This window comes from Halichoeres trimaculatus, unplaced genomic scaffold (assembly GCF_033239565.1).
Source record: "Halichoeres trimaculatus isolate MK-OKI-2021-1 unplaced genomic scaffold, fHalTri1.1 fHalTri1_scaffold_1, whole genome shotgun sequence".
In the NCBI taxonomy this organism is placed as follows: domain Eukaryota; kingdom Metazoa; phylum Chordata; class Actinopteri; order Labriformes; family Labridae; genus Halichoeres; species Halichoeres trimaculatus.
In genome coordinates, this window is record NW_027437179.1 from 29,120,773 (window position 1) to 29,147,850 (window position 27,078).

General features: G+C 40.5%; 1 protein-coding gene across 5 annotated transcripts in view; it reads left to right on the forward strand.

Moving 5' to 3' along the window:
• The window catches only part of kcnab2a (potassium voltage-gated channel subfamily A regulatory beta subunit 2a), a 105,842-nt gene that overhangs the window by 71,656 nt on the left and 7,108 nt on the right, over positions 1–27,078 (forward strand). For 4 of the 5 annotated variants that reach the window (XM_074667831.1, XM_074667837.1, XM_074667816.1 and 1 more), the window contains 9 exons: positions 18,418–18,461; positions 18,960–18,997; positions 19,256–19,335; positions 23,486–23,530; positions 24,042–24,086; positions 24,361–24,404; positions 24,825–24,911; positions 26,418–26,503; positions 26,723–26,843. In XM_074667831.1, the coding sequence (XP_074523932.1) occupies positions 18,418–18,461; positions 18,960–18,997; positions 19,256–19,335; positions 23,486–23,530; positions 24,042–24,086; positions 24,361–24,404; positions 24,825–24,911; positions 26,418–26,503; positions 26,723–26,843 (590 nt within the window). Of the gene's footprint in view, positions 1–163; positions 1,202–18,417; positions 18,462–18,959; positions 18,998–19,255; positions 19,336–23,485; positions 23,531–24,041; positions 24,087–24,360; positions 24,405–24,824; positions 24,912–26,417; positions 26,504–26,722; positions 26,844–27,078 lie in introns of those variants that run through there. The other variant, XM_074667823.1, reaches the window with a different exon arrangement.

The following is a 27,078-nucleotide window of genomic DNA, read 5'->3' on the forward strand; positions in this document are numbered from 1 at the left end:
GAACACAGCAGATTTCAATGCCTGGCTTTCTCACGCTGCTGTAGCTCTCTGAATATTCCTCCTCGTAGCTTCCTTCATATCCCTCCCACCACATTCTCTCTCCCTCTCTCCTCCCATCTCTCGCCTGTGTGCACTGTGCTGCTCTATGCCGAGCACACACAGGCGTACGGATGTAAGTTTAATCCAGGGAACAGTCTGAGCAGGGGGAGTGAGTATGGGGTTGCCCCTTTGCTAACGTGCAGTAGTAGAATCTTCAGCTGCCAGAGCGACTGTCAAAGCGGACTCAGAAGAGGAGATGAAAACCTCCTGGAACTGTGTGTTCATATTTGATTCTCCTGAGCTCTTTGTGTGGATCTATGCTTTTTTTACTCTCAAAGCTCTGCGGTGAGAGGTGTTATCTCTTGCACTGAGCTCAGCTTTTAAAGGAAATTGCGAGTTTAAATCTACCCGTCAGCCTCTGATGAGCCTCTGATTAAATGATACAGAGAGAGGAGGACACCCAGAAGAATCAAGGAAATTTGGAGAAGGAGATCCTTGCATGCTTTGCTGTCTTCAGACTCTGTTTTTAAAGACTTTTTAAATTCCATAGCTCTTCAATGGACCTGCGTTTTATTTTTCCTGAGGTCTGCAGTGATAGTATTTTTTCTCACATCGCTTGAGCTAGAGATGCTGCAATGATGTGTTTCAATTTGGACTTCCTTTAGAAGGATTCTGTTTGCACTTGATCAGCATTTCTTCATCTGATCTGCCCTCTCATCCTTCTGCTGTACTGTTGACTGAACACTGAGCAGGTCAGTCACTTCAGAAACTGGACAGTGATTTGTAACGGAGGCACAGAGTGTACCGTTGGATTTTGAGCCTGAACTATCTCACGCCCCTCAGGGGATCCTCAGACGTGGTCCCACCTCTGAGAGTTTGTCTCACCTGGTTCATCCAGAAGACAGTTTAATTAGAGTTTCTGCAATTGGGACGGTTGGCCCGACGCCAGCATGCAGGTGTCTTTAGTCTGCACGGATCACCGTGGGGGGGTGAGCCGCACCACAGAGGACCGGCTCAACAGACAGAATGCCAACAGCCCCAACACAGGCACGCGCAGCAAGTTCAGGGCTGTGGCCATGGTGGCTCGAAGTCTCGGACAACTCTCTGTTCAGAGCGTACCTTCATCAAGCGAGCAGAGCATGAAGACTGGAATGAAGTATAGGTATGACAAGAATGAAGTGTTAGAAATTAATCCAACCCAACTACTTCAGACCCTCACAAACAAAATGTTTGAACGGATCTCAAACTGGAGGATTTGTCTTCCTCTGTCAAAGTAGATTTTGGATAATGACGGTTAGATTATTTGGCCTCAGATTACAGGACATCACAGACACAGGCAGAGCACATTTTGGAGCCCAGATTTTCTTTCATGGTCATTTTGTCAGAAAAAGCCTAAGATCACATGTTGAAGACTGATGACAGTTAAATTTATAACCCAAAATTACAATTTACTGTAATTTAAGACTTAAAATAAAACAAATATGTCAGAAGATTAAAATTCTGTCTGATGTTTTAACCTTAAGAGGTGAGCAATGGTGCGTGATTTAGATACAGTAAGTGGCTTTTTATTCTCAATCTGTTCTATGCAAGATAAAGAAAAAGTAAACTCAGTTGTTGACTTAAAAAGAGAATCTAGTTTGTATTTTGCCACACTAAACTCTACATAATCAAATACTGAAAATCCCTATATTTAGAATAAATACAATAATGTAGGTTATTGTGAACAAATTGCCTGAAAGCATTAATATTTGTCAGACTTGTTTGTATGAAAAGTTTTGTAAAGCAATTTGTTGCCATTTTTCTTTCTTATACCCATTGCATAATGCTAGATTTAAGTTGCAATATATTGACATACTGCACCAGTGCACACTCATCTCAGCCCTTAAATTAGTTGATTACAGACTGTCAGCATTTTGTGGTGTTTACAGTTCAGTTGCTTTTATTCTAATAAGGTGGATAAATGGTTTGGTGTTGTATTAAATAGCGTTTGTTAGTTCTGTTTTAGTGCAGAAATCCCAGGAGTCAAGAAGACTAATGACTGTCTTTTATCTACCAAAGCCCTTATTTAACATTTAGGTTTGCTTGTGGAAAAGCTTTAATAACAAAATGCAAATGTCCTGTATTTGTGTGGTGAATTATTCATACGGGCTGAAAATGGAGCAGATTATAAAGTGGAATATCTCTGAATGCATATTGAGGCACTGAGGGTTGAAGAGTGAGTGGCAAATTGAACAGTAGGGGAGGACATAAAGTCTGTAGGCAGTGTTGGTGAGAAAATGAGTTCACATTACTTTTCGGCGTGGTGAGGTACAGTACATCATGATCTGCAGCAGGCCGAGCATTTAATGCAGTGTATCAGATTTATATCCCAGACTTCATCCGGTCTGTCAGGAGTTATTTTGTGGCAATGACCCGTTCTGTGTTTCTATTTTTCCACCTGTCACTCCACTGCACACAGAAAGCTTTAGCAGTTTGAGATGAAAAACATGCTTCAGTTCACTGCATTCCTTTATATCTGGATCCATTTTAATATACTTTGCATATTTCTATAGCTATTGCTACATGATAAAGTCATGCATGAATCACTGTTCCACATATAAAGGTGTTATTCATGCTGAATTATTTGGTGTTAAAATCTGGGTGTCGATTTCAAATCCTGTGGAAGAATAACTACAGGCATCTATCAGGAGAGAGCAAGAGAGAGTGGTGTACTGGTTTTACCACTCTGCAGAATTGTGAGTAATCCATTATCCATGGACAAATAACGCCAGAAAGGTTGATGACTTCAGACGAACTGGAGAAGTTCCACCTTTGAAGGTGCAACCAATAAAAGCACTGATCTGAAACATTACTATTGAATAATACAAACTAAGCACACATCAAGACATTTAGAATGACCTCCTAAAAACTTTTTTTTGTCTCACTTGATTAACACATCTATAAAAGAATATCATGACAGTTATTTGAGAAACAGCTTTCAATTCTCTTGACAATGAGCATCTGCTTCATGCAGTGTTTCAACTTTTGTTTACAGCCTTAAAAAATGGTGAGATTTGAAATTGCTGGTTGCTGACACCTTGTAAATTCGACAGACGTTGTACTCCTTCTTAGCTCTGCACCTTATACTTATTAAAATCTGTTTTTGAGGCATTTCCAGTCGAAGACAACAAAATTAAGGTCTGCTGCCTCTTTTTATGTTGTTTGCTATTGGCCTGATCTCATTCCAGATGACTAAGTGACACTCTATCTTAGGGTGGCACCAATCCAACTTTTAAGTCCCAAAACCTGGGCTTTGGTATTGTCGGATAGCAATACTGATCTGATTCAATCCTAGTTGTAATTTCACACTCTCTATTCCTCAATATGAAGATGGGAATTATGTTTTGCAATTTCAAGCATTTCTAGCTGTGTAAACTAAAATGAAATAAAAAATGTGGTTTTCTCACTGTATTACTATGTAATGCAGTTGCTGATGTGCAGTGAGTAAATCTTCAATACTAGCAAGAATAACAGTATATCTGTAAACCTCAGTAAAGAATAAGTGAGAAATTAAACTTGCATGTATTTGAAGTTGTGTCTGAGTCGTTGGCAAAACAACAGGCATGAAATACTTCCAAACTGCTGAGCTGCTGTAGATCTCTTCCTTCATGATATATTAGCTCTACCTAACGAAAATACACAGACCTACCAGTGTTGAAAAAGTAACACACATGGTTCAGACTCAAAATCAGATGTATTTCCAAGTAGTTCTTACTAACAAGGAATTTATATTGTTCTGTTGGTGCAAGTAATAAAAAAATTAAAAGAATAAGAATATTTTTAAAAAAGTGTTTGCATGCAAAGGTGATAAATTTAAAAGAAAAAATGCTGTAAGCACTGAAGAGTACGAAACTTGGTTGAATAGATCTGTCTGAGCTTGGCTTTTTGTCACCGATATCTAGTCTTACTTTTTATTCTGTGTCAGATGGATATCCAATACCAGGATCAGATCTGTGCATCCATAGTTTATCTAAACTCTGTGTCAGACACTTTTATCCAATGGTAAAATAACTTGTCCGTAGTGATATTAAATGTTGTTGTCGAAAGATACAGTAATAGTCTGTTTTGGGAAGTCCAAAGGGATGAGGACTTTACTGGAGAGGCTTTGAGGTTTGAGGTTTGAAGCCCACGTGTAGCCTAAAATAAAAGTCTCAGTCATGTTTTCACTTATTTTATCCATTTCCCTTTTTTTCACCTAAACCACAATTTAGACAGGAACAGATCAAAGCTATCACATTAAACCATCTGTAATGTAAAGGGGTTTTCTTACGATTTAACTACCTCTGATAGAACTCTGTTCGTAACTCCTAAAAATTAGATTTTTGGTACATTTTTTTCATTTCATTTTTTTCTTCCAAATATATATTGAAAGGACTCTTTCTCAGATGTGGCATTGGAACCACCCACAAAAATCTCACACTACAGGACACAACGAAGAGCATTGGTGCAATTTTCTTTTAGGTGTCTTTGATTACCTGCACAAACTTTTCAAAGAACATAATAAGCAGAATGCTTTTTTGTGTGTTTTTTTGTTTTTAAAGCCCAGAACCTGCAGAAGCAAAGAGTTTCAAAGCAGAATTTTGTGGTTAAAAAATGTAGTATCTTGACATAGAAATAAAGATTGGTGTTGATTTAAGAAAACACATTACCCATCATCAGCGCTGTTGTCTGAAGACCCTTCACAGTGCTTTGCATGTGATTAGCCAGCGGCAGCCTTGCCGTGTTGTCATTATTGAGGCTAATGATATTGAATGAGTAAAATCACTTTCAGCTTGAGGGCCAGTGGCTGTTTGTGTTCTTGGCTTCCGCAGTGTAGTCCAAAGTCTGTAAGAGGCTCTGTGTTTGTGCGTCTGATGTAAAGTGAAGGTAATTCAAGTCTTAGCAGCGTGAGACCCAGAGATGCATGCACCGAGGCTACTACATAGTGTTTTGTGTTCATGAAGAGACGCAAATGAAAGGGGAGGAAGTAGAGAGTGAAAGAGAGAAAGGCAGAGTGCTAAGGTTAATGCTGGTGTAGGCACCATGCCCAAGAGGAAGTACAGTAGGCTGGAGTGATCTGTGCTTGTGTCACTGTGTATCTTTCAATCCAGCCTATCTCAGATAAAGCTTGCAGCTCCTTCAGCATGGCCTTGCTTTTCATCCTTCAGCTCAAGATTTTTTTTTTTCTTTGTTAAATTTGGTTGAAGTTTTTTTTTTCTTCTCACCACTTTGACAGCTGAGGAGGTTAGTGGTTTCATAACTGTTCCCATACACTTCAAGCTTATCCATCCAGCAAAACTTTCCACGATTATCCACGCTGCAGGATTGCAAAATTCAGATCAAGCTCATTTGCATACAGTCCTCTCTGCTGCCTTGAGTGGCAGCCTTGAGCTTGAATCAAGACTGCCATTCCACAGGGGGGAGGAAGTGGGCTAGGTTGGAAGTGACCTCCCTCCCACACAGGGCCAAGGAAGCCGTCAAACTGAACATCTCTACAAGATTCGGAAGGGATTGCTTTAGCAGCTTTAGTGGGTTGCATCGCCACAGACTTAGCCGCTCTGTAATGTGACACCCGACCTGCATGACATGACTGGTTAAAATCATCAAGACTGACTGCAAGAGCCTACACCTCCTCCAAGGAATGATTAAATGACTTCAGTCAGGACTGAATTAATGATGCACACAAAATGGCTTATGATTATGTAAAGCGGTTCAGGGAATGGGAGAATATCTGGGAGATTGGGGAGGCAGTGCAGGTGGGGGAATCAATCCCGTAAAGCTTCTGCTTTTCACAGTCCGGTTATCTGCTCCTCTCCCAAGAATCAGACAGAGGAAGGGGCTTTGACAGAATGACGTACCTATGCAGTTACTATTATTTGCCTTGGAAGCAAATAAACTGCTGCAATCTAATGCTGAGGTGAAAAGTTTGTCTCATTTTCCGTTTGGTTTGCGTTTTTTGTGCTGTGTGAAAACTACATTTGCTTTGGAAGGACTTTTTTTTTTGTCATATCATGAGATTGTTTTGGTCTCAGTTTGTACCAACTCCAAAGGCTTCTGCTGCGTTTGACTCAGTATCGTTTACTGCAGAGGCCATGTAAATGAGAGCTGACTCACCTCCCACCCTGGCGTAAATCTACAAGTAACTTGTCCTAGTCCAGACTGTCAGTAGGATTCCTCGCGTCCCTGGAGGTCCACTTTTGGTTGTAGGGTTGACAGTGAGTCACATACACAGTAAATAGCTCCTGGCACCGTTGTGAATACGGATGACATTCAAATCCCTGCGCTGTGTTGTGTGAAGTTGTGATATATCATTATCATTGAGAGAGATGAGACTCTGCTGTAAGAGGATGCTTCTGTTTTCTTTCGGTGCTCCTTGAAGTTTAGTGAGCTAACAGATGGTAGGATTTATGAAGTCAGGAATGGGGGAGGGTTTCATAGATTCATAGATGAAACTTACACATATTGGTTATCAGGGCTGAAGTTAGTGTTTCTTAACTGTATTATATATTCGTAGAAAGATGTTAAGACAATTGCTGGAACTCACTTGGATATCTTTGTGACTGTAATCTAAGGATAATAAAACTGCAATGAAATTTATTTTCTAAATTTCCAACAACAGATGCTTGAATTTTTTTCTGAAGTCAGAAATTGATGCATCTCTTCCAGGATTTGTTGATTGTGCTCAAATATGGGAATGTATTGTCTTCATTGTAGGATTTTATAAGGCAGAAAAAAACTGCACTATGTTATTTGAATACACAATAGTAGAAGCCCGCATGGCTCAGGCTTGGGTGACAAAAGCTGTGGGTGTTCCATTTGGGGTGTCGTGAGTGTGGGTGCATGCTGGGACGTTTTTTTTTTCTCTTGCATACGGAGGGCCCTCCATCAGGGAGCCAGCTTTCCACAGCCTGTACTCCCTCTTGTAATGTGAATCATAAATAGATCGTGCTATAGTTGAACCAAACACACATCAGCAGTACATTTTGGCCACTTTGATGTAAATACTAAGACTCATAGACCCACACAGTGCAGATTTCAGGCCACAGTAACCACTTAGGTACCATCTCAAATGTGCACCCAACTACACTCGCCATCTGTTTGCTCTGGGCAAGAGGAGAGAAATAGCCAAACGGTGGGATGGTTCATTTATTGATGTGGGCTTGAGATTCACTGTATGTACTAAGGTTCTGTCTGTGTTGGTGTATAAAGAGTGAGTAAGATGGGGGACTATTTTGCCTATGTTTCTATAAGCGTGTCTGAATGTGAGAGGTTACGTTGAGGGAGAAAATGAAGACAGCTGTTCTTTCTTTGCCTCACTGATAGAGTTTAATTAGTGTGTGTGCGTGTGTGTCCGGGTATGTGTGTCTAAGCACCCATCATTTCCCTCTGCTTGTTATTTCTTAAATGTTCCAGAAATAGCCTGGGTTTAATAAGTCTGTTGTATGCTGAAGAAACATGAAAGTCCTTAATTCACTCAGCATTTACATTTTAAGCTGCCAGTGTATCATACTTTGTTATTTATGGTGTCACTACTTTAAATGTTTGCATAATGTTTTTAGTATTCTGCCCTGAAATGATTTTTAAAAATCAACAGTTTTATGTTAAATCGCTCTGCGTGTGGTAACTGAAAGCTGCCACTGTTGCTCTGCTCTGATGTCTAAATGAGTGCTGAATCAACAGACTTGTTTTGACAATAAAATTTGTATTTAGCATTTCTTTCTGCATGAGAAGCGTTTGAGCCGCTTGTTACATAACGTTGTAAGGCAGCAGTTGAGGAAGAAATGTAGCACAAATAGAAGTGAGGCTATGCTGTAGCAAGAGGCTGGAGCCTTAGTTTACTTCAGGAAGTAATAGAGCAGAGGCCAGCAGGGGAAAAAGTCCACCCACCCAACAGCATCATGCCCAGTCATGTGTATTATGAATATTTAACCTCAACGTCTTTTTAATTAGCCAGATGGCACCAGTTTGCTCCAAAATTGACCAAGTGCCCAATGCAATCCTCAACAAGATGCTTCCCTACATCAAGTTAATTATCTGTGGGCTTTTTATGATAATACCTCAAACTAGAGCACAGTCAGGGAGGAATCTGTTGATTGTTTGATGATGTTTTGAGCTGGGCGGTACTGAGAGAACGCTAAGGTAGATCTACATTTGACTATTTGTTCCCTCTTTGATAATGACAGCAGCGATACACAGACTTTTTTAAGGGCAGGGGCTAAAAAGGAAAAAGGGCTCATACTGCATGCGTTTTTGCCATCCAAGAGGGCAGAATAGATGGTATGCACGTGATGTCACAGCAAGCGGAAGTCGCTGCCGTTACGCCCACTGAGTGGCAGAAAGAGGGAGATGAGTGGCAGCATTGGCTTAAATACCGTCTAAACTCTTAAACAAAATCAAAAATGGGGAAGGGCTGTTAGCTTAATTGATTGAACTAACAAGTTTGAAAAGCAATCAGAGCTATCTTTTGACAGACTACTGAAAGACTAAGAGAAGAGAAACTGATGGATTGCTGCAATTTTCAGAACCAATCCAGGCAACTATGGCTGGATTTGCGGTTCCCATTTTGTGTCAGTTAACATCAATTTATGTTGTATTTTGGGGTTAAATCATTCCTTAAATTACGAAATCTCTCGCATTTTTCATTCATCATATTTTTCATAACTGATACAATTTTGTCTTTGTATGATTATGAACGTTTTGCTCGACATGATTGGTAAACTAACCGAAACTGAGGCTAACCCAGTTTTATAAATGGGGGGGAACAACAGCATGAGCAGCTGTAGCTGTGTTGTATAAAGTATTTGATATTAACTACACTTCAATACCGTTGCAGAGACTAAACGTTCATTAATAAGACAGTCTATGTTAAATATCAAAGGTACAAATAGATGATATGAGCTTCACTTGGGTAAATACACTTACTGTAAATTGAATCATGTCGAAGCTTTTGCCACTTTCAGGTGTTACATTGTGTGTTTTCCTGGCGCTGAAATCAGGTACAAATAAATGTCAGGATGTGATTTCTGTCCACATGTCAATATTTGTGGAACCCTGGTTCTTTGGTAGCTTTGACAAATCAATGCCACTTTATGCCACTCCAACTCTCCATAACTTTATGTCATATTCCACATTTTAACAGGTCTCGTCGTGTTTACTGCCGCACTCCACAATGCTATGTAGGCTTTGTTTTGCCACTCAGTCCAACTGAAGTGGGCGTGTCCCAGAGGGGAAGTGACGTGAACGCATACCCTCTATATTGTGTTTTGCCTACCAGGAGGGCACTTTAGCAAGTGTTTATGAACAATTAGGCCCAGGGGGCGACCAACTTAATGGACTGACATGTTGTTGCAGTTCATTTTTTTATCCTGTTCATTGCACCTTTTCGATTTCTAAGTTCATTTTTTTTAACCTCTTATTGATATTTATGAATTTATTTGATTTATGTATGATGATAAATAACCCTTTGTGTGCTTGTACTGCAAGCAAATGTGAATTAGTCTGTTTTGTTTGTACTGCGCCATATCACTACTTTTTTATTTGTAAACAGTTTACAAAAGAGCAGATGGAGACCTTCCTTTATAAAACTTTTATTGATCCAACAGTTATCCTCAATGAGCTCAATACTTTTGCAACATTTTGTAAGTAACACTGACAAGGACAAACTTGTGTTTGCCAGGCAGAAACCTCGGGCAGAGGCAGACACATGTTGAACTGCCATTTCTTTGAGGTTTGTTGGAGGGAGCAGCAGAAAGAGCCATGAAACAGATTTGTGGCCACAGTGCCAATGATTATGGTGAAAATATTGTGTATGATATCAGCTGGAACAGCTGGAACAGCATAGTTCTGTATGCACTTCTTAAGTATCCTTTGGCTATCATAGCCAACTTAAAAGCATGTCAAGATGTAAGAGCGCAGCTCAGTGTGGCATTAAAGATTCTGCATAAGAACCGTTGCTCGATCTTGGAATCCCCTGCAGGTTTAAATAACTTTCCCTCTCATTCTTCCTCAGCGTATAGCAGCAGATTTTCCATTCCCGTAGGCAGTGGCAGATTTCTCCTCAGAAAAGAGCCTCTGAAAAGCGCCCGAGTAAGAAGAAGAAACAAATTCAGCCTAAGGAAAACCCTCTGAGCTGACAATCTGTTTATGCCTAAGTAAAAAAAAAAAACACATTAAGTGCCATTGACGAGTGTCTTGCAGTGCTCCAGTGCCAGTGGCTCTATGTTTCTGGCTGCTTCGTGCTTTATGTGTGAAGTTGCTGTACTCCAAATGAAATCACATTTGACATTTTCTCAGGCTGCTGTCAAATATCACGCTGCAAGGAAATACCAGTATATGTACAGTTTATGACCGAGCGTGTGCTCATTTAATGGCTTCCGAGAGAGAGCGATGAAGGATCTTGGATCATGCCAAGAGCAGATATGAGAGCGAGGTTGCTGACAGTGGAGGACGTAAACATCCTGGAAACAGGAAAGTCATCTCATGGCTACAGTAACAGATAATGGAAACATCTTTATAGCCCGTTCGAACACAATTTATAATTGTGGGCACAATGTGGGGCTCCTGTTTGGCAGTATTTGTCTCTGGGAAGACATAACTGTACTTATAATTACTTCAAAGGAACATTGTAGCTGACAGTTAAAAAAAATCCTGCAAAATATAACATTCTTTGTCTTTTGTAGGAGATGTATCAAGACTTGTATTCCCTTAACCATCTAGCTAATAGCTTTTTCCAGACCTTTATTGGTTTTACACAGAAGTAAGAAACAACTCAGAAACTAAGATCTGCGAATGGGAAGTTGATTAGGAGGACATGAGAAAGTTCAATGAAAGTAATGAGAGATCATCTTAAGGGGTAAAGCCTTGTGTTGAGATGTGAATTAAAAAAAATAACTTCACATCTTGGGAAAGGGGTTATTTTGGTTTTTCTTAGATGCTGGATTAAAAGATCAACACTATCTTTATGCCTGTCTGTATGCCACCACTGGGTTATCTTAGCTTAGCCAAAGGACTAAAAACAGGGTTTCCATGCAAAACAGTACAGAAAGTCATTAAGGACCACAACTTGTCTTTTTACTTTAAATGCAATATCACTCATAGTTGAGTGAGCTCAGGGATCAATCTTCTGTAATCATAGCTTGAACTAAACTCGATTTCCTTTTCTTTTGTGCCGAGTTTAGCTTATTTATTTCAGGCCCTCGCTTTGTACGTCATTATTGATTTTCTTGTGTTTACTTTAAGAAAGGAAACCGAGTTGTGTATTTCAAAAACTGTCCAACGTATTCTTTTAAAGCTATAGCTCTTTTTGGAAAAAGAAAAAAAAGTGTTGGAATCTACTCACCTTCAGTCACAACTCACCCCCGCAAATCTACCTTTGGCTTTCTCTGAAACAAGAAGTGAGTCTTTTTGTTTTCACTCCGAAAAAGGTCATCTAGCCTGCAGCAAGTGAACAGAGCCTTACTGTAGGATGCTGCAGGATGTGCACCGTGAAGTGGTCATGTTGTGCACCAATGACGTGGGTCGGATGTACCAGGATACACAGGGCTAGCACATGGTGTGCTTGTTGGTGTTAAAGCTGATACAGGGAAGCACACAGTGACAGATATGCATTTTAGGGTGAAGTGCTCCTTTAATCACAGTCCAGTGTTTCCCATTAATTAATGAGACTGTGGCGGCCCGCCACAGTCTCATTTGGCCCCGCCACAGTCTCATATGGAGAAAAAAATACGATCCGTCACTCGGTCAGATCATTGCACAGCTGTAATTTCCTACCGCACGTAAACAAGCAAGAACAAGAGTGCGCGCGCACTGGTCACGCTCATACACGTCGCTGATACGTTTGACGCAAACCAGATTCCAGAGACACTGGAGCGGGGCGTCTGACTCTGAGGTACGTGCAACGTCTTTTTTGGGCATTAGCGCTCATGCTAACTGCAGCCGTGGCCACAGTAGCTCACTGCGCTGTCTGCCTCCCTTCACTGGAAGAGGACCGGCTGCACAGCGCACGTCTCGGTTCCAGAGTTTCAGTGACGAGAGCGACCACACTGTTTTAATATCATAGCGCATTCAGAGTCAGTGCAGGCACACAGTACAATCACCTGTTACCATCCCAACGAGCTGACGCGGCTTATTATTTCATAGTCTCCTCTCCTGGGGCCTCATTTTTTTACAGCGTGTAAAAGTCCTCTTAAGTTTCACTTACGACGAAAAGGCAAAACGTGCATACGACCAAAATATATACACTCTATTCAGATCTATCAAACTCTGTGTACACACGGCTGCACGCTATTCCCTGTGATAAACCACACCGCGCCGAGAACAGCGTAAATGCGGTGACGTGAACACACCTCGTTTCCCGCCTTCAGCACGCCCGAACATAACCATATATGGTCAATGCAAATCAGTACGTGCATATTAAGTAGCCATGTGCGCTGTGGGATTTTATAGTGACATCAGCGTAAGACGGTGAACATAACATACGGAGAGAGCATGGAAGAAGCTGAATTTATCTCAAAGCCAGATACACAGCAATATCAGGAAATATCAGTCAGAAAATGATCTTGCATTGATTTAGGCTACATTTTGTGATGAAGTGGGCCTCAGCAAATTTAGGCATCTTTATTTATTTAGACTATTTTCTGCAGTCACTGTAGAAAAAAAAATGATGAAAACACAACAGTCCTAAATCCAGATAAGGGAGCAGAGAGAAGAAGAATAACGGTAGGCTACAGTCTCAGTAGCCTGATAAAGGATCACAGATCATGGAAATAGTGTAAATAACCTGTTGTTGAAATGCTGTTCAGTAAATTTTTCAAAATATTGTGAGTAAGTGAGTTTTTGGTTTTGTTTCTGAATCAAATTTAAAATATTTCTGATATGCCTTTGTAAGTTCTTATTTATCAGCGTACGTTCATGTCCATGGTCCCAAACTGCACTTACTGTAAGGGCGATACATCGTGCTTAAAATCGTACACACACATTAAAACCGCCGAGGGTCAGCGACTCTGCCACCACAGTCTCTTAAAATCCTGTGGGAAACACTGCAGTCAGAGTATGAAAGCAGCTTTTGAGAGCAAAGTGGCTCACCATTTGTACCTCTTTTATGTGACCAATCAGCACATTTTGAACCCAGTACCTCAGCAGTTTTATTGTGACTCTGTCATTTGTGAATGCTGGAGGAAAGCACCTGCAGCCACCACGAGCCACTGGCATTTGACATGCATGTTTCTCTGAAGTTAAAGCCACGGGTTCGTTTTATTAATAGTTCTGCTCAGTGAACATGTCTCTCAACACGTTCCTCTTTACAGCGCTGTGACCTTGTTTCCTCATTCATCACTCTGTCCTGTCCTGTCTGTCCTGTCCACTGACTTCATATTGACTTTAAACCCTCTGACGTTTAGTCTGCTGACTCTGAGCCTTTAGCCCTCCCTGATGCTCACCTCAATCAGCCAGGAACAGAATTGATGTGTATACGCTCCTGCATCAATATATGTCTCTCTCAATCCTCTCAAGCTCAGTGAGATACTGTTAATGACATTTGATTACAGCAGATTTGACAGAAACATCTAAATAGAAACCCTGTGTAAATGAAGTTGGCTACACTCATTACCAGGGCCTGTTGAGGCAGTTGAAAATTGTACAAAGAACTGCAAGATGAAGAATGAATCCTTTCTTTAACAGCCCCTGACTTTTCAGACATCTTTTATGTCTGTAGCTGAACACAGGTGTACAGACATGTCGGCAGCAGATAAAGATTTTCAGTGGAGTTGATGCATTGCCAGTGTGTCCAACACATAGACAGCACCTAGGCAGACCGCCAAAACATATTTGCCTACCATGCTGATATTTGTCTTTTTGGATCTATGTATAAGATTTTAGTTTGAGGAAATCTCTTCGTGAAAGCTTGAACACAAACTGTACCTCCCATAAAAAGATCATATTGTGACCTCAGCATTGTGATTTCTAAACCATATGGTATCCTGAGTTGAGTGTATTGTTGTTACATGGGGAACTTATAATTCTGACACAAGTTGTATCTTTTTGGATGGAAGATTGTTCTATATTTGGCTATGAAGTTTTATTTTTCATATAAAGGTCAGTTACAAAGGTTGCAGACGTCGTGTTTTCATTTTGGGGGTTGTGTTTACTGGTTAGACCTGCAGTTGGTATGTGCACGGCAAGCAGCAACCTTCTATGCTAAAAACTGCACTTATTTCAGACTCCACTCTGCAGAAACACTGGAAAATGTATCAACCTCAAGCCAATACAGCAATCTTAAACATGTTAACAACCTGGTTCAAAAAACACCATGGATCTGAATAGCTTTTTTCTCTGTTGACACACATTGGACGGGGGATGGTGTCTTTTACATCCCATCCTCCCCTTTTTGTTGCAGATGTTTTACTAAACTCATATAACTTAAACAGACCTAGAAACTAGTCGAAACATTCTCTTATTTATCAATATTATCATCTGCAAACTCAGTGTGAAGAGTCATGACTGGCACTAGCAGCTCTAAAATGGTAATGGTAAATGGTAAATGGTTATTGGACCAGTACTTTTATAGCGCTTTTCTGGTCTTTCCAACCACTCAAAGCACTTAGCACTGCTAGTCTTAGTCACTCATCCACACCATATTCAGGAACTGATGGCAGAAGTTTCTATTGAGAACCATTAAATCCATCACAGTCCACCAGTGGGCCGTTGTGGTCAGGAGCTGCTCAGGCGTACATTGTGTACCAGCAGTGGCAGTATTGACCTGGTGAATTGAAAAGACAAAAGGCACATAAGTTTTTATTTTGCTGAGTCATATACTCAAGCTAACTGCATGCAATAATGATCTGCAATATCAGTGAAGAATTTGTGAAGTGTATCCCCCTTCTTTACTTTGAATTTCAACAGCTTATTTCAAAATTTTAAATACTCTGTCCTGTCATCAAATATTTGGTGCTTATGAAACCTGAGTCTAAATGACTGTAATCCAGTTTCATTGGTTAAATGGTATATCTGCTCGGTAGCCAATGAAAACCCTGGCATCTCAGTTGTGTCATACATCTTTTTGTCACAAAACACTTCATCATGTCTTTGAGGTGTTTTTATGATTATATGGATTGCATTGAGCACTAGCAGCAGCATTTGTTTACCAGTTATTGACTGACTGCGTGATAGTCATGGGAATGACACATATCAGCTCTGAATAGATTGGAAATGTGTTGTTAAATCAACATTTGATTCTCAGGACCCACTGATAAGATGAATTACAGCGTTGGACATGTTGGTCATGGATAATGGTTTTTTGGCTTAAACCAGAATTCAAATGGTGGCTCAGCTACTGGCAGGCCTCAGTGGAGTCAAAACCCTTTCCATTTCCAACCGGAATTAGCGCTAATGTTCATCTGCTCGCATCTATTTGTGCACCCTTTCTGTTGATGTGTTGATGTTACCTTTTTATATTTTTATTTTCAGTGACTGTGATTCATTCACAAACAATTCAATAACCAATAATGAAAATAACCCCAGGGTGACCTTTGATATCCTCTGGCTTACACAGACCTTGATGAAGACAGGAAAACCACTCCAGGTCAACCTTCATCGATGGCTGCCTAGGTCAGCACCACTGCTTGAATGATTGACTTAGACATACAGCTTTCATTCTGACAAGCAAGAGTGTAATGAAACCTGTTCAAACAAGCTCCAAATAGATCTCTAGGCCACACGTAATCCAATAAAACCTACACACCAAAATGAAAGCTTTCGACTGTTCAATTTGGCTTTAGACTGATGAGATTGGAGAAGAAGGTACAGGGCATTTCAATGCAGTGGTGCTAGGTCAGTACGTGTCCTTTTCCCTGGGACTTATCTGTCTTTGTTTCTACAGCTGCAGCGGTGTTGCTGTCCTGTACTGTACCTGTCTCCTTTATTATTGAGCAGGGTGTAAAAGCGATGACTTTACTGCTGTGGTTCATGTCTGCTTAGGCTCAGCAGGAACCTGACCCCAGCCTGTCTGCAGGACCTGGCACAGGGTCACTGCAGCAATGCACAATGCAGTATTCAAGGCCAGTCAAGTAAAATATTGAACAGTGAACAAAGTGCTGACAATAGGACTTCTTAAAATGAGAACAACAGCAAGGGCAGAACTTTCTATTCCGATATCCTGACTTATTTTTAGGTTTGGGAAAGTGCCTGAAAGTGGAGGATGTGCAGTATTCATGGTAAAGCAAGCTTGCACAGTATTCATACTAAGCGTAATTTTTATGAGCCATTTTGTGAATCAGTTTAAATTAACATAGCATAATACAGTCATGGCTGATCAGGGGACAATTTTCATGATACTACCTCGAGACTTTAACAAACTGTGCCTCCTCTTTTTCAGCTCTACCAAAGCAGGATTATTGAGAATCTATTTCCATGATGGAGATATTTGGGCTTTTTTAAAACAAATTTTCTTTGTTAATCTTCAAAACATTTTTTACCAAAGATATTGGTCAGTAGTTCATTTGTTTTCAGTTATCTCTGCTTGTCACGCCAAACAGCAGGTCCCCAGAGGGTGTATTTCACTCGTGCTATTATCAGTCAGTTAATCGTAGATAAGCTCCTGTGGTTTGCCGAAGGGGACTTGTGTTAACCTTGTCACTGCGATACACCACAAGGGCCATATAGTCCCACCAGATTCTTTAATCGCTTTCTACTCTCCCTCGTGACTGACTGGGGTTTGCTTGGGGGTCACCCATCTTCTAGGTATAAAGCCAGCAAGATCTGAAATATAATTACAGACATCACTGACAAAATCAGATCCCTTTAATGAGTCTCTTTGTGGGAATAAACCTAGACACAAATGCTTAACTTGCAAAGAATGCAAGAAAATGGAAGTGATATAATTATTTTTCAATACCGTACCGTCTCTGTTGGCTCTAGAAATATTGATTTTTGCCATGGATGCGCATCTTGATGTTGAAGCTAAAGAATATAAATGAAAGAGGGGACTCTGTGAGCATCTATGGTGGAACTGGTGATGTAGTGAACATTTAACCAGATTAACTCTTCAAATATAAGAAGTATGCAGATGAAAATACATCAAACAGGAATGTAAAACATTCTGCTACAACACAAACGCAGCTGACTAAACCTGCTCAGAAGAGACATGAAACTGTCAACATGTCCATTTTTATTTTAAACGGTTTAGTCAGTTCTTTTGGACTCAGTGTTCAGACCACACTGAAAGAAGTGTTTTGTTAGTCACTGCAGCAATTCAGCAATCTTATCATGGCTTCACAAAACACCCCCACACACACATCTCCAACTCACACATACAGCCACAAGCACGATCCTGTGAAACACACACACATCTGCACCACGTACACACACACACACTGAACACCTATCCTCTGTCTCCCTCTCTTTGATTCCAACTGAATTTCTATAGAGGCAGTCTTATAAAAATAAATTAGATATCCTCCCACACGCTCACTTTGACTCCTGCACATGTTACATCATCTCTGATGCCACATTTCTTTTATCTCTTTACACTGCTAGCTTATCTTTTATTGGAGGTTGACCAGAGGTAGCACACAGTTTTTGTGTTTAATCATCTCTTAGATCAGCCGTTTCTAAAGGAATTGGAGTACTAATAGTCTGAAACTACTCTGAATTCTTCCTGGAAATAAAAGGTTTCATAGCTAATGTAACTACAAAAAGATATTTCTGTACTCATAATAAGTGCATTGTGATATTTCCATTTAGTGAGGGAAGCTAGACGCCTTAGAAAAGTTTAAAAGACGGCACAAAAGAATCAAAGACCCGTCAAAAGCTGTGATTGTCAGCAGAGAGGTCTGTCTGGGCTCTGATAGGCTCTGAGACGCCAGCTTTAGGAGCAAGTCGTGTGTGTAGTCGAGCTTCGTTGCTGTGGGGGGATTTTAGTCAGACGGCTGCTGAGGGATCCTGGTGTGCTCTGAGAAAATGTTTTTCTGGATGTCATGCTGGGCACGCTTAAAACCCCACTCCCTCAACTCAGCTTTCCTCAGACATTTCTCTGCAAACACACAAACACAAACCGACATAGCATCAGAAGCACGTGTAGCTGTTCTTCCTTCACCATTCAATCTGTCACAAGTTGGCTTCAAATCCATTAAACAGATACATTGTCTTTCTCAATTATCTCCTCTGTCAACTTTAACTTTAAGCTTTAAACTTTCTTTCATTTTTACAAGTCACAACATCCTTTCTTCATTTTTTATCGATCAATCAAAGATAAAAACAATGCTTAAAGGCTTTTTCCAAAGGTCTTTGCCACCGCCCCCAAAAAAAACAAATCACTGCTACCTCAGTGCTCCATTAATGTTAATGCGATTCTCTCTGTTTTGACAGAAACCTTGGGAAGTCAGGCCTGCGGGTGTCCTGCCTTGGATTAGGTAAGAGCCTCTTGGATCATGAGTCGCACACATAACTTTGCTGCATCACAAAGACATTGTATAACCAACTTTAGAAAGGGATTCACAAACCTTCAGTCCCTGGTGGTTAAAATATACCATCCCAACAAAACGAAGACCTAAAAAACTTATGTCTAGAAGATGTTTTCTTTGTTATAACAATGCTTCTTGGCAATAAATCTTATAATCTGGGGAAATCTGTTTTTAAATGCTACATTTGAAAGGAACATGCTTTTGTGGGATGAGCAGCAGAGATGAGTATGTTGTGCTCATAAAGAATTAATGCAATCATGAAATCTTCTCTGCCAATGCCAAATAACTTAACCTGCTTAGTCTATTTTCCTTGCTAGATCTTGTCTTTTGAACCTTATGTATTGTTACTTGAGCAGAACATATCGAATCACTGTTGCTGCCTCATCTGTGCATCTACGTATGTTTATGTGCTCCCACTCTAACCCCACTGTCTTTTTCTCTCTGTAGGAACATGGGTGACATTCGGCGGACAGATAACGGACGAGGTGAGAACAGATGGATTTTGTCATCTTCCATCAGTCAAAGCTTGAGAATGGAAATGCTCCATATGATCAGGGTTACTCAAGAATCCTATTTTTACCCAGAGTGAAAACATACAACCACAGGGAGTCACCAGCTAGAGAACAAACAGATTTTACATAGGAAGGAAGTTTAATTATACAAAAAGTCTTTACACCTCACATCGGTGGTCTTTCACCCCATCCTCTGCCCTCTGTGTTCCCTCTCCCCTGCTATCCAAACAGATGGCAGAGCAGCTGATGACTCTCGCCTATGAAAATGGCATCAATCTGTTTGACACAGCGGAGGTCTACGCTGCTGGGAAGTGAGTATATCCTGTGCCACAGGTCAAGTAGCAGTGAAAAATAACACAGAAAAGTACCAACTGTTCATATGTTGGATACGGAGTTACCAGACAGAAATTATACAATCCTCACACATTAATGCACAATAAGTGCACAAATAGTGGTCAGCATGAAATCAAGTGTGTGTGTATTTATCATCATTGCTCTGGGGAAACAAGCTGTGACATTGTGGTCTCTTTCAATGGTGAGTCTTAAAGGCAAAGTTCACCTAAATATAAGAATTCTATCGATACCTCTATTTTAACATTGGCTAATTATATCTGTTTGAACCTGGAATAAGTGTCTACACCTTCTGTAGTTGTGCCAAAGTGAACTGACAGGTGCTGACATTTTGCACAGTCTGCACAGTAGGATTGTGTATCCAGCACTGACATCCCGCCCCTACTGCTAGCCACGACACGTGTAACTCACAAAAAATAAATAAATGAATAGATAAATAAATAAGTAAATAAAACGACAAAAAAAATCCTGGGAAGACAGTTATGGAAATAACAGTGACTCTTACTAAAGCTATGTCTCATCATTTCTCCTCCTCATTTAATCTTACAGTTTGTTTCAAGTCCCATCCAAAAACATGGAGGAGGTGTGCTTTATTACTTCTACTGATAATAGGAGAAGCTCTGAATGTTAGCTTGTTGTTGCATAAACCATGTATGTAATTTCAGTGATGTCACCCTTTTATTTCTTATTAGTTTCATCTGGCAATGCTTACCCAACCTAACTTTTAGGGGACTTGGCTAGAGGCTAAGAGACAGAGTTGAGGCATGTCTGAGACTTCTCATGAGCAGCTGCGGAGTGTCTGCCTTTCAAGTTGGCAAAGCCCTTGATCAGGCCTTATTATGAAAAACATGTAATCTGTGGTGTAAAAACAGGCATTTCAAAATTGGCGTGTAAGGGACTTCCACATTGGTGTCAATCGTCAACATTCAAGGTTTCAGCTTGGTTTGGCTTCACTCATGACAAGCTGTCATAAGGTCCATCCTTTTTACAGTTTATGCTCTAGATATGCAAATTGTTTCAGTTTCATCTGTTCTTAAGAACAGTGAAGCTTTGTAAGATGTGTTTTAGAAATTTAGAGTTGTGAAAAATGACTCATAAACAATGTGTCTTTCCAAAAGAAAAAGTTCTTGCTCTTACACACTCTACCAGCATCACAACAAACAGTTTTCATTTTGACTTCTCTCAGTAGAAAGTGCTTCAGGTGACCTGTTAACTTCACACTCTCCCCTGTCCTTGATCGTGGTCCTAAAATTGGGACCGTCCCTTTCATTAACAACCTGTCATTGTTGCAGGAATGCTCATGAGGCTATTTAGATATTTGTGGTCTAAATTCATAGAACTGCCTTTGATGATATTTTTAAAGCAGACCAGAATTGCTTTGTTGCTGTGTGTAGTGATGCTTTGAATTCCAGCATGGATTAATCTGGCTTTGTTGTAACTTGGGTGCTTTGAAATAATCTAAGGGATTATCCTTTACACACAGTATCTCACCAAGTCCTTTATTTTTAATCCTTCTGGGAATGTTCTAGTTTTGCTTTTATGTTTTGTGAAGATGCGTCAGAGTGCCACTGTCTCAAAAAAATATGAACTCACCAAAACTCACACAGGCTTCTGTGTTTCTGCAGCTGTTGTCTGCTCAATGTCATCACTTCATCCTACATTGTTCTGGGAGGCTGTTTGTTTTGTTTCTGTCTCAGGACAGAGACAGAAAAAGTCGATCTTTGACACTGGAGCATTAGGCTAACTTTCATCACAGTGTGCCGCTGTAAAACAAAGCACAGTTGGACAGAAAGAACAGATCTGCTGGGCACGTGCAAATATTCGAGGCAGCATGTCACACAGCTCGCTACGTGTTGCACAGGTGTTAATCCTGACAGCTTCCACTGCCGAGCTGCTCAAAGAAGCTTATATTACACACATACACACTTTTATCACACACAGGAACACAGTTATGGAACACTTATGTTGAGCACATATATGAGGGGAGAATAAACCACACACTTTGCACTTCAGAATGAAAAGGCTTTCATGTGAAGTCCTTGGTGTCCTGGCTTATTTGCCTTCTTTCAGCAGTCAGACTCAGCAAACCTGAAGTGGTTGTTTGTTGTTGTACCGTCAGGCTGCTGTTGTGTTGATTCTATGTAGCAAGCAAGGACAAATAACGTTTGTAAGCTGTGCTCACAGTGGCAGTGGCTGCGTGTTTGTTTGGGCTGTTTGTTCTGGATGAGCCTTATAAAACAGAGGAACTGTTACAAAACAAGCTTTAAACACAGGGATGTTGAGATATCTATTGTGATTCTTAACAAGCATATCAGTCCAGCTCTATTTCTCAAATATATGTAAATAAATAAGAGTGATGGAACAACACACACGTCCTTCTCATCCACTGTAGCTGCCGTTATCTGCAGACACATATGGCAGCACAGCATTTAAAAGTGGCAACACACAATTTAATTTTCTTTCAGGCTTAAACATATTGCTCCAGTTACATAATCATTGCATGGTATTGTTTGAAACCAATGGCAGATTGGAGGAATAATTATAGAGAAATCTGGAATAATAATATATTATAAATCTATGAATAATTCAGCATTTTGTCATCTTCTCTTGCCATGAGTCATAACATCGACTCAGCCCCAGAATATAGACCCAAATGATGGATGGGTGAAGAAAGTCAACCTGCTCAAGGCACTCTGTACCTTCTGTTTTGGCTCTTAGATTACTCACATTGCAGAGGGGTGACACATTGTGCCTGTGAGGGCATCTGCCAGGGCAAAAACACACACACACACACACACACACACTTACATGCACACGACAACCATGATCGCTCCCTGGAGGGGACTTAAGCGCAAGTGGTTATAAAAGGTGTGGGCTCAGCAGGTGGGTCTTAAACAGAAAGCAGATTTATTTACATTTACAACAAATGAAGGAGAAAAAATAGCAGCAAAACAATTTAGCAGGATATGTATAATGACAAAAAGAAGAAATTTATATATTCTAAAGAATTAAAAGGAATTCTTCTGCATCAGTCAGTATGTGCCAAAACAGCATCCCATTTCTGGCGATTGTTCAGCATGATGGAGCAAAACGTGTGAAGAATCAAACAGAGAAGAAAATTAGATCCACCTCTGATAACTCATATTGTCATACAGGAGGAAAGATGAAGCATCAATAATGCTGAGGTGAAGATGTCGGTGAATTTTCATTCTTACAGCACTTTAGAGTGAACTGTTAAGTCAGTGTTATACAATCAAAGCTTTTAGCATAAAATATCCAACAGGTAGAAAATATAGATGAATAAAAACATGACTGTGCGTCAAACAGGCTATCAGTTAGTTTTAGTAACAGCAGGAGGAATTTATTCTATCAGGGATTCTGACTGCTTTCATTCATCAATTTATTAGCATTTTATCTGCCTTGTTAAATGTCAGGAAGTAAAAAACAGATACAGCTCTGTCTTATTTTCACGACTCCATGTCAGACATCCCTGCCACAGACAGCAGCTCTAATGCGCTGTGTCAATGGTGAGATATTTCTGCTCCTCTGTGTCCAACACACTTGGCAAAAAAAATCATTGTTTATTCGAAAAGTGCGATGATTATTTGATGAACAAGCGATCTGCTTCCTAAAGCAGTAAACTTATTCATCAGTGCAGCCAAAAAAAAAAAAATCAAACTTGTTACTTTTTTCGCTTCTAATGAGTTTCCAAATACACTTTCTGCGCCACAAGGAGGTGTCTCATTATTTGTCAGGGTGAGAGGGACTGGAGAGACATCCTGTCGACAGGTGTCTGCCCGGTCCTAATGAGCCCCGCGTTGATGGTAATGTCACTCATTAGCACCCCTGTGGCTGCTAATGAGTGGCATAGCAGTGCCTCCACGGCTCAGCTGGGCCCTGGGCCCCGCTGACTCTGACCTGGCAGCCACTTCACACTCACCACTCCTTTTAACAGGTGCTCCTTCGAACGAAAAGCTCTCTTATGTGCTATGCAGTGTGTGTGGACTCCTTTCATTTAGAGTTTGAATTTATTCCTCAGTCAGATAAAAACTCTCTTATAACTTTAAGGCTGTCTTTATTTAATCTTTCCTTTCTCCGTCTGCCCCGCAGGGCAGAGGTGGTACTGGGAAACATCATAAAGAAGAAAGGATGGAGGTAAGAGGCACACTTTAATTGACTTTCTTGGGTTTTAATTTCCGTCCCAGCTGGCCTCCCTAATCTGGTATCATCTCCTCCTTTTGCGTAATATTGGGAGTCTGTGTGTTGTGAACTGGAGTGGGGAGATGAAAGATTCATGTGGGATGCTGCGCCGTGCCCACACACTCCTATGTCCTTCCTCAGAGACCTTGAATAATAGATGAATTTCTACTCCCTTGTCTTCTACTTTGTCTGTGCTGAATAGGTGTTTGTATAGCTGTGTCAGGTTTAATGCCACCCATTCACCGGCGCTGGCCAAGCCCTGGCACAGTCACGCTTGTAGCTGTGGGTGTGACAATGAAAGAATGAGGTTGAAATGCTTGAACGATTTCTACAAACTTTAAGCCCTGGCACATGTAGTAACAGATTTGTGTGGACCTTAGATCACTCTAATAAATTATACTTCTGTGCTGCTTTTTCTACATTTGACAGGTGTTCTAACAGATGTGCTTTCATTTACTATCCACAGACGCTCCAGTCTGGTGATAACAACAAAGATCTTCTGGGGTGGAAAGTAAGTTTCTTCAGGTTTCTGCTTTGATTCACGGCGGCATGTTCAGATGAGAAACAATCCTGCTGTGTAATTTTTCCGGACTTGTTTGATGCTCCTGTTAATGAGGTCATGTGTCATCCTAACTCTGTTGACAGTGCTTTCAATAAAGCCGGGACATTTATTAGATCATATTTCACAAAGGATATATGGTATTCCATCACCCTGTAGGGGCTGATCCAATCATATATCAGATGATTGTTCATTACAGAGGGTCTATTTTGTGTTTCTTTCGTAGGGCAGAGACTGAGAGAGGTTTATCTCGAAAACACATTATAGAAGGTAAGTAGCAGTGCTGCAGTTGATTCGATTAAATGCTCACACTGCAACAACAAAGCACTTCCTAATTAGTTGTTTTGGCTGTGGGGAATTAAGGCTGCATTATTTAATCATTGAGACTTGGGGTTGTTGGAGTTTTCAAGTAAACTTAAGGTAAACAAAATCAAGTTTGAATGAACACTTTTGGATTCTTGTGCATTTTGTTCTCAAAATGTTTACGATATTATTTATTGTGCATTTACATGCAAAACAAACACACTGACTGACTCAGGACTGTGTATTTTTGTTGTTTTGTGATGATAAGAAGCAGAGCTAATGTGATTTTCCTGACAAAATCTTTGACAAACAGGTTAAAAAATGAAATGTCAGAAATCTCCCAGAAGAGTTTCAGTAAGTTGTACCAACTCTGGTGTTTATCTCCAGGTTTAAAGGCCTCCTTAGAAAGACTGCAGTTAGACTACGTGGACGTGGTTTTTGCGAACAGACCAGACCCTAATACACCGATGGAAGGTAATTCTAATGCTTTTTCTTTTATTACCCATTAATTATCACCCACTCTTTAACTCTGTTCTTACATCTCCCACATGTTTGTCAAATTCCACATTCAAAGTGTTCACCACTCCTCTCTCCATATCACTACTGCAACAGGGAGACTCAAATCTACAAATCTCTTGTTACTGAAAAATCTATTTTTAAGAGCTGCATGTTGTCCTGGTGCTTCCGCCTCCACAGTCAGAATAAGGAGGAATGAGACACTGAAGCTGGAGACCTTTAAATGGCAGAGTACTAACTGTGTGTGGGCTCAGCTGGTCACACAGTGTGCATCTGCTCCCGTATCAGAGTTCCCCCTTTGGGTTTGAGACAGGTCAGAGGTTGTCTTCTTCCTCCCGCCGTATTGATGTTACCCTCGCTTTGCCTCTTTGGCAATACCGCAGTGTCTTGTTAGTCAGAAGTAACTGGTGTGTTTTTTTATATTAAAGTCTTTGCAATTCTTTTGCTCATCTGCCCTTTAAAGATTGCACATAGACTCACATGGACAGCTATGAGGCTGTGTCTCCAAAATCCACAGCAATCAGACCATCTGGGATATTTGATTCTGGCAGTAGCTACAGGGCGGTACACAGGGTGAAAAGGAGGTGAGCTGCTGTTCTGTCAGTTTACAGAGAAACCCTCTTAAGCCGAGCACCCTGTGCATGATGGGACGGAAGATTTGGCTGTCTGAGTTTTCGCAGAAGCAGCTTAACGGTGATCATATAGACGGACGGATGGATCATCACGGGTCACCACACCCATGTGTTATTGCATTTTGGGTGTCCTGATCTCATCTTGGGCACCTTGATCCTTATCAAACAGACCTCATATTTCGGGCAGCGGTCAGATGAAACATATTACCGCTTGGACTGACAAGGAGACGGAAATTAAAGTTGGGTGATGCAGCAGTGGCTCAGATATTGCCGTAAAATAAAATCCGATAGCTTCTCATAAAATATAGTGATGTGTTGACTGGAGGACACACTTTTAATCCTTGAATCATTCAGTCAGGCCTGTTCAGCACCTAATGAAAAAAAAACCACAATCCTTGATGCACTTTTTATGCTACAGAAGCAAATTTTTGTTGCTTTTTAAGATGTCTAATTTACAGATCTGAAAAAAACATGCCCGTCAGCTCTCATTTAACTCATCTGTTTTTTCCCTAAGCAGAGAAATAAAGACACTTTATTGTACATTTCTACATTAATGTCAGTCAGGTCTGCCTTGTTACAAAATGTCAGCCTCAACACAAAGAAGCACTCAGCCTTTTGATTTGCATAATCAGCTTTTCCACTTTTCTCCTCAATGGTCCCCTCCATTTAGGGTGACAAATGATAACAAATACGTCCCATACAATCACGAAGAAGCAGCTCAGACACACAAATAGTCTTCTGTTTGCAATAAGAATGAAGAATGAAAAACAGGGGGCTTAGTATTTACATTCTCCTTTGTTTTGTTTTCACATTCTTGTGTATTTCCTTGCAGAAACGGTTCGAGCAATGACCCATGTGATAAACCAGGGCATGGCCATGTACTGGGGAACATCCCGCTGGAGTCCAATGGAGATAATGGTGTGTGTCTTCTGAGATGACAGATACACAGGGCAAATATTAATCAACATTGCCTGAGGAGTTCTCCTCTTTGTTACTAGGATTTAAGTTTATTTATATCTGAAATTTCTCTATGATATCTTTGTTCATTATGTACACTCTTGTTCTTTATTCTATAGACTTGATGTGGTGCTGCACTGTGTAGGAGCCTAATCCTCTCTATGCTGTTGTTTCCTGTAGGAAGCGTACTCTGTGGCACGGCAGTTTAACCAGATTCCTCCCATCTGTGAGCAGGCTGAGTACCACATGTTCCAGAGAGAGAAGGTGGAGGTGCAGCTACCTGAGCTCTTCCATAAGATAGGTGAGGAGAGATGGATTGATGGCTCTGCATTGGGGTCTGAATTTTAGCAAAAAGACTCTCATTTAGCAATCTTGCATTGAAATTGGCACAAATTTGGGTGTAGAAATGAGCTAACGGCAGCATTCAGGTGTAATTAATAAAACATGCTTACCAGGTCCAATCACAGCAAACAGCCTGATCAATATTGATAACTCGACTAAAAAAACAATCGTAATTTAAATAACACACCTTTAAA